At 45.0% G+C, this 8366-nt stretch overlaps 1 protein-coding gene across 1 annotated transcript; it reads right to left on the minus strand.

The window, feature by feature from the left end:
• Positions 1–864: 864 nt before the first annotated feature.
• On the minus strand, positions 865–2587 carry LOC126527365 (uncharacterized). The gene is made up of 2 exons (XM_050175170.3): positions 2309–2587; positions 865–1518 (listed from the first exon to the last, which is right to left on the minus strand). The coding sequence occupies exons 1-2, from the start codon at positions 2394–2396 to the stop codon at positions 992–994; spliced, it is 615 nt and encodes a 204-aa protein (XP_050031127.1). The 5' UTR covers positions 2397–2587; the 3' UTR covers positions 865–991.
• Positions 2588–8366: the final 5779 nt, after the last annotated feature.

An 8366-nucleotide genomic window follows, 5' to 3' on the forward strand; every position in this document is an offset into this window, starting at 1 on the left:
CAAAATCTAAAACGCGACAACCACGGCTGCTAAGTCTAGTTCTGTAGGTTGTCGGCCTACCGAGATTACTGCGAAATTACTAAAGGAAACTCTCCCGCTAGTGCCTAAATCAGCAACTGGGATGGCGGGCAGTACATGCGTAAATTTGATTAAACCCCACCTTTTTGGATTTGCACAGCCTTGTCACTTCGCACATATCAACAAGGTATTAGGTTTGTAACTGCCGGAACTTGCAATTAAGCACAAGGGCAGTGAGTAATGCCCTTGAGATGGATTGGATATAGACTAACATAACGTGTAATAAGTAATGTCACAAGAACATTCGAAAGCATAGAAAAATCAGCTCCGTGTTGTAACCATCATTGCCATGATGGCGGAACATTCGCAGAGGCAGAATTTTTTCTCCTCTCAATTTTTGTAGTAACCTGAGGTGCTATCTAACGGGGAAAACACTTTCCCGCTCACGAGATTCATGCAGCAGGTATCTTCTGCTTGATCCAATTATGAGGCACGCCGTAATCAAATACTCTCGGGATTCTTTTTTTGTTTTTACGAGCGGGAGTTGCTTAATGTGCACTCAATGCGGAAAACAGCCTTTTTTTTTTTTGCATTCCGCCGCCATTGGAATGCGGCTGTCATAGCCACCGCGGCGGTTGTGTTGAAGTGTGTTACACCCCCTAAATAGAGGCTCTATAATACACCGCGTACTTTGTGCTTTCGGCTGCGGACGGGCACGGGTGTGGTGCCATGTAGCGGGCACTACCGAGAGTCGAACGGGCCACCTCGCGCTCAGCAGAAAGCAAAGCCACCGAGGGTCGGGAGCAGGTGACCCACACCGCAAGCACAAGGAAGAACAAGTCCAGGTACAGAAGAAACAACTTTATTGGCACAGAAGAGAACGCGGTTAAAGTAAAATAAGGTGCCAGCCAATTAAAAAATATTGCAATTCATAACGCGCATACACAGACACAAACACGCACCTACGGGACGCTTACCGGCGCACCGCCACCGTGAACGGGGGCACGCGATACGCCGTGGGTGCTTCCCAGTGGGGGTCGTGGTGCCGCGTAGATAAGAGTAGCCAGTCGTCCTCCTCCCGGGTGTACCCCACCGAGAACGGTGCTTTTCTGGGCGCCTCGGTGACCGGCCGAGAGCGATCGGAGAGGCCAGAGGGTCCCAAGGACCGCTTGACCACTTCGGAAGGAACACTGGACGCCTCCGATCCAGTGCGCAAAGTCTGGCGAGAGGCCGAGTGTGCGGCCTTGTAAGCCGGGGCACTGTAAGCGCGGTACTGAGGTCCACGGTCGTCGTCGTAGTAGCCAGCCGTCTCCGACGATATGTCATAGACAACGTCATGGTACCGGAGTCCATGAGCAGGTGCCAGTTCGGCCGGAAGTCGGCTCAAGGTCACGTCGAGTTCGTCGTCGCTGCCGGGCCTTTGTTCGTGCAAGCCGCCGCGTTGGACTATGTCGGGCGGGTCAATGGCGTACTCGTCGAATTTGGACGGCTTTGCAGCGCCTGCGGAATAAAAAGAAGCGAAGCTAACGATAAGGATGCAATCGTGCGCAGGTCGACAAAGAGCTGCTATACCTTTAACGGCTGTTGCCGATGGCTCTGGGAAACGCTTACAGGGGTCAATTCGCATAAGGTGTACTAATCTCGAGACAGTGTAGCAGAACTCTGTTGGACTGGAATTGGTGAAACGGAGCCACTTCAAGCGAAGCACGATTTGAACATAGTTTACGAAGAGAAAGTTCACAGCCAGAACACTAACTGATCAAATTGCAGCGAACACGTCTGCACGAGATATTAATCAGTTCCTCTCGGCACCTGTAACGTAGCGAAGAGCTGTCGCTTGCCATATTTGAAGTACGCTCGCAAATTCGAAACGGAATCGAAGGGGGGGGGGGGATTAATATCTAGAAAATGCACGGCGAGGGACGCCTCAGCGGAGTGCTCCGGATTACTTCGGTCTCCTGGGATTCTTCAACATGCACCTAAATCAAAATAGGCGTAGATTAGTAGTGCTTTTGTATTGTGCCCGTCGCCTAAATGCAGCCAGAAGTCTAGCCCTCGCGCTCGGCCATAAGAAACTAAAGTCACTGGCGCGGGCGCAACAGAGTAGTCTTCTAGCAGAAAGGTTAAAGCTATGCCGTATTACGTACCTTACGGCAAGCCAGTCCGTCTGGCAAAACAAAGCGGGCACAAGGCAAAGGATTCACCGTACACGCGTATACGGCTTACCCAGAAACGCGGCACGACTGAAAAAAAGAAAAAAATATTCGCGGCACAAATTGGAAAGACTTACCGGGCAGAACGAGCGAAGGTCTCGCCGTCACCGCTTCCAAGAGGGCGATCAATGCCAATGGGCTGATGATTACGGTAATGTCGCGCATTGTGGCCTTAAATACTGCTTGAAAAAGACCAAAAAAAGTATTCGCTGGTCTAAATAAATAGAAAGAACGAGTTTCTTAGCTTAAAGCACGTAGCCTCCGTACCGAACTGCTTTCCCTGCAGGAATGTTTCTCGTCAAACGGCGGCGGCTGTCTTGTAGTACACGCCCTGCAGCGGCCCTCGAGAAAGCGCTTATGTAGGCGTCGCTGCCGATTGGGTTCGAGACTCTGGTCAGCGGAACGCCGATAACGGCCGGCTGGTACAAGTGGCCGTCCCCGGCACGAACGAGAGCCTGCGTGAGTCAGCGTTTTTACTTTATTTTTCTTGCGTGTCACGTGTCACGCCATTGACTACGCGCCTGCTTACCGCATGGAAGTTTCCGTGATGGAACGTGTAAGCGCGACTATAACGCTGTCTCTGTGCATCTGTTTCTTTGTACGTCCTCGTTCATTCGAGCTTACGCATTCTACCACAGATTCAAACCAACCAGTCCGCCAACGTGTTTTAATGGAAGTTTCATTTACCGACGACGCAATCAAGGTGCGGGTGAGGTGGCGGTGGTACAGTGACGTGCTTTTTGTTTGTTCCTTTTATTTATTTATTTATTTATTTATTTATTTATTTATTTACTTTTTTGGAGACATGGTCTTTTTTGGAGCCTTAAGATCTATTTTTTTTTTTTTAATTATGGGGTTTTACGTGCCAAAACCACTTTCTGATTATGAGGCACGCCGTAGTGGAGGACTCCGGAAATTTTGACCACCCGGGGTTCTTTAACGTGCACCTAAATCTAAGTACATGGGTGTTTTCTCATTTCGCCCCCATCGAAATGCGGCCGCCGTGGCCGGGATTCGATCCCGCGACCTCGTGGTCAGCAGCCCAACACCATAGCCACTGAGCAACCACGGCGGGTCTTAAGATCTATTTGGGTTTCGTTAGATATGGTTATCTGGTGGGGCCGTCAGTATAACGTGGTATACAACTACCTCCTTTTTGTTTCTTGTTTCTTCTGGCAAATCATTCTGCCCGTATTCGTTTATGCATCGCGTAAGTCTCCAATTTTCTGCCAGTTAACAGCAATTCACTGATCAAACTTCTAGCTAATTACCTTACGTCACATATTGCAATTTAGAAATCTTAGCTCGTGAGACTGCATGCGTGTCCACTTCAAAAGATTTCTGTGAATGACGTATCTTTCGAGATATGCACCATCAGACTTGCTGAAAAATGCGCTGTCGTTCCACTTACTTCTTTAACGAAACGCTATTTTAGGCATTGAAGCACGAAAGTAAGTGGACAGCCAATGAATTCCTTCCCAAAGTTCGAAATTTATTGTATGGAAACTGGTGCCATCCTCAAGATTCGCTCCAATTGGATCAACATTGCGAACTCCCACTCTACAGCTTTAAATTGAAATATGTGCTGTAAAGCAATTAGTTAAGCATAATCAGTGAGCACTTTGTAGCAATTAGCTACGTTTGGGTGGATGTCTCACTTCCCCTTTATTAATTACTTCTCTCCACCTTGCGGGTTTCCGCAGAACTATACTTAAAACTCTTGCCTTTGCTTCTGAGTTGATAAATTCGACTTCGCGTATCATCTGCTAGCCGCCTGCTTAGCTCAGTGGTACAGCGGCTGCCCCGGAAAGGCGCTTGACCCGGGTTCGAGTCCCGGACCAGGACGAATTTTCTTTCAACTGCGAAGCTTTTCTTTCGAGGAACCCATATGGGTTTCCTTTATAGCACTTAGCTACGTTTTGGCGGATGTCTCACTTCCCCTTTATTATTTCTCTTCACCTTGCGGGTTTCCGCAGAACTATTACTTCATAATTAGTTATATTTATTTTTATTTATTCAGTTGTGCATTTCCACTTCTCGCCGAGATAATCTCCGCCTGCTTGGACAATCCAGCTGAAAGATTTTTGTTGTGTTGTCTGCTAAAGTTGATTTTTTTGTAATTACTGAAAGTGTTCGCAGTAACACCCTGTATATAATCGACTTATAAAGAACCAACAGGGCATATGAAAAGTAATGAAGTACAAAATATCAACGATCGTCCAGAGTCGAATTTTGTTTCCCGTATCGTCACGCAGTTGTACAACTTGTAATGTCCCAGTTGGTCCAAATTAGCAATTGGAAATGGCTGCTGCATGCCACATGAAAACAGAATTATGCATATACTAAGCATATGTTGTAATTATTTGAAGCGAAGATTACGTAGAATGTGTAACCAAATGCTATACAACTAACGGCTATGCGTACAATTGCGTTTTCTTTCATCCTGTGGATTGTGTAATTCCACTCAATGGTTATATTTTTCCACCGCGAAGTTCATAATTTTATTCTCACCGAATTTATTTTTTTGCGTTTGTGGAATACACCATTCTCAATCTATGCTGACATTTGAGCACCAAGTCAGGCGGATCAGTGCATGCGTTCATGCGAGAGCGAGAATAAGACATTGGGTCGATGACGACTACATAACTTTGACGCATGAGAAAAAATGGCGCGGACGTTAAGCTGGCGACCATAACACCAACATTGCGGTGACGTCACAAAAACGACCGCGGCAAAACGATGACGTGGATAACTACGACGTAGCTTGACGTTGACGTCAACATTGGCATAACCGCTACACAGGTGTGACGAAGACAGCACAGTAACCACGACACTGAGACACGAAATCGGTAATGGCGACGGCATCGCGACAGTGACACGTGGACGATGACACCGGCATGCTGAGCACGACAACCGCAGGAGCACGAAACGACAGAGATATGACAGTTCTGTGATAGTGACTGTGACGTCCGTGGTATGACTACTTAAGTGCTGTAAAAAAAGAAAACTGAGCAGAAACCATCGATGACAATTGCCAAACGAACAAACGAACGAACTACTGATCCGGAACAGTAAACAGGGAATGTCGGAGCGCACCAACATTTGATTGATCCCGGCCACGGCGGCCGCATTTCGATGTGGGCGAAGTACGAAAACACCCGTGTACTTAGATTTAGGTGCACGTTACAGATCCCCAGGTGGACGAAATTTCCGGAGTCCTCCACTACGGCGTGCCTCATAATCAGAAAGTGGTTTTGGCATGTAAAACCCCATAATTTAATTTAACATTTGATTGCACGAATGAATGAACGAACGAACTAGCGAAGGAGCAAACTAACGAAAGTAAGAACAAAATAACCAAATAATGAACGAACAAACGGTGCGCTTGTATAGTCCAACCACTGACCACTGAGTGGTCAGTGGTTAGACTAGAGTGGTGCACACACTTTTTTCCAGACGTAAACCATATGTTTATTCAAACATTCATTCTAACGCAGCATTTTATTTTGTTTCCTGATGTCGTGCTTATCTTACACCTGTAACTGAAGCCAGGATGTCATTTCTGCCTGAACCGCAGCATCGCTGACAAAGTGTTAACCTACTCGAAACTTCTCACGAGACCCAGCAGGGCAACATTTTCTCGACAATTATGTGTTTTATGCAGAAGTGGCATCCTTGTTCCAATCATTACATGCCCATTAGCATGACATCCGCATACAGAACAGAACATTTTTTTATTTTAAAAAGTAAATGCTACAGGTGGCGTTCAATGATTGATCTAAGGAAAATGCGTTTCTCGACCAATCAGGCTATGCTAATATAATTCCATGCTCCAGCTACTTGCTAAAGAAAGGATTGTTCGCATTTGGAAAGACTGCCTGTGCATCACTATCTGGAAACATAAACATTTCTTCCGATGTTCATGCGTCATTTATTAATAAAATGTAACTGCACAGACAGACTTCGTGCTACTGTAAAAGGTACCACAAATGTTTTGTGGAATATCTAATGAAAGACTTCGGTTGTTCTTGTCAAGATGTTCATTAGCCAACTTTTAGCGCAACGTTAGCATGGCTTACTGAAGTACCTCTAGACGTCTATGGCTAATAATATATTGATAAATACCGATAAAACAATCAAGATAGTCTTCAGACATGAATTAGCTGCTTCTCTGTTTAATGAGAAGTAATTGGACTTGGCTTGATCAACATTGCGATGTGTTATATAGGCTTTTTTAAGAATTAGGAAACCTATTTAATATGGGTTCAGTGAATGGTGCGGGTAAAGATTACTCAGTTCCCATGCACATATACAGGATATGTCAACGTAAAGCTGCCGTAAACTTTTTAGATGAAAATATCCTACAGGCAAACTGCACAGTGTGACGTCACAAAGATGCGGTGGCGCTGCTGTGACATACTGTGCACGCAAGAAAAGGAAATTTATGTCGATCTCTACTTGTATCAATTTTCTGGTCAGGCAGTCTTAATTGACTTAGCGGTGATTAAAAAACTTACTTTGTAATGATTGCCTTGTCTTGTCTTGTGTCCCAGACAGTGGCGCGTACCCACTATGGGGGATTGGCCAAGAAGCAGGCGGTTTTCCGTAAGGTTAGAAGTATAGAGAAACTAGATTTGATTAGTGGAGCGCGGGACGATAGAACTGTAATTTAGACTTGCAATGAAAGTATTGGTAAGAATTTTGCTAAAATAATTTAACGTAAAGGAATTAAGTAATAGAAACTATGGATAATTGTAGAAAATCAGCAAGGTACTCTTTTTGTCTCTCTAATAAAATTGTAAACAGCAAGAAAAGCATCCCTGTGGCTGGTTCCCAGTGAAGTTGCCCCAAAAGAAAGAATGTTTGTCGAGGTTAGTGATAGGCCAAGTTTCGTAAATGAGTATTCTAATATTCTTCTTTGTCTTAGAAAGCGGTGGCATGAGAGAAAATAATGTTCGATAGTTTCAGGTGCACTGCAATAAGAACATAGATGGGACGTCGTGAGACCAGACCTGTGTAAGTAAAAATTTAGAGGAGGTATACGGCATCTCAATTTTGTAAAAGATACTTCCAATTGCCTTGAAGGACACCAATTAATATTCCATGGGAAGCCAAGATGGTGGAATTCAGAACACGGTGTTAGCATGGATATTGCAGAATTTTGAGATATAGCGAAATTTCTGTACCTTGCCGCGGTGACATAAGCTGATGTCGGCAAAACAGGTATGATAGGGCCGTTAAGGGATGCTCGTGCGAGTGAATCTGCCATTTCATTCAAGTGCAACCCACGATGTCCCGGTACCCAAAGCAAACATACTTTTCGTAAGTACGGAGGTATCATTGAACGAAATGTTCTTTGAATTGCTGAATTTAATGATGCAGTTAGTGCGGTGCATACAGATAGCGAGTCGGTCATGATAACAGCTAATGGGTCTTTTTGGGGGAGTTTTCGTAATGCTAATATAATCGCTAATAGTTCTGCCTGAAATATAGGTGTGAAGTCGGGAAGGCGAAGGGAGTAGGACCATTGAAGAGATTCAGAGAAGACCCCCCCTCCTGCCTTCTCATTGCAAACAGAAGCGTCAGTAGCTACTACGTTGTCAGTGGTTAGCTGGTGCAGGTGGCCGTGTAAGATATTAATTAAACATTGCCTTGGTAATAGTTTTGCATGATTAGGAAATATGTCCTCGAAGTCAATTTTGAGGTCTGTAAAGGCATCATTTGAATGGTAAACTTGGCGTATGGATACATCCAGTTTTTGTAACTGTGCTTGTACGAATACTATCTGAGGGCTGTGCAATCTCGACCACGATACTTGGAAAAACTCAGCAGGTTCAGTGATAAAGGCATATTGCGTACGTCTTTTTGAAAACTCATAAATTTTTAAAAATGTCTGAACCGTAAGCATGCGGAATCTGCAATCTAGGGTGGGTATATGAGCTTCCTGATATAAAACAGCATTGGCAACAAATCTAGGAAGCCCGAGGCATGACCGTAGTGCTTCTCTTTCCAAAAGTATGAGAGGTTTAATTTTGTAGGCGGGGCCACCGGAAAGTATCACGCAGCCGAATTCTAAGATGGGCCGAACATACATTTTATAGATCATCAGTAAGGTATCCCTGCGTAGTCCAGAGC

The sequence above is a fragment of the Dermacentor andersoni genome, chromosome 9 (genome assembly GCF_023375885.2).
Source record: "Dermacentor andersoni chromosome 9, qqDerAnde1_hic_scaffold, whole genome shotgun sequence".
Taxonomy (NCBI): Eukaryota; Metazoa; Arthropoda; class Arachnida; order Ixodida; family Ixodidae; genus Dermacentor; species Dermacentor andersoni.

Bases quoted from the DNA above. Each gene is read 5' to 3' on its own strand.
- LOC126527365 (XM_050175170.3), bottom strand. From the start codon at position 2,396: ATGCGCGACATTACCGTAATCATCAGCCCATTGGCATTGATCGCCCTC. The intron at 1,519-2,308 runs GTAAGTCTTTCC...TTTATTCCGCAG, and splicing joins ACCTTCGCTCGTTCTGCCCG to GCGCTGCAAAGCCGTCCAAA.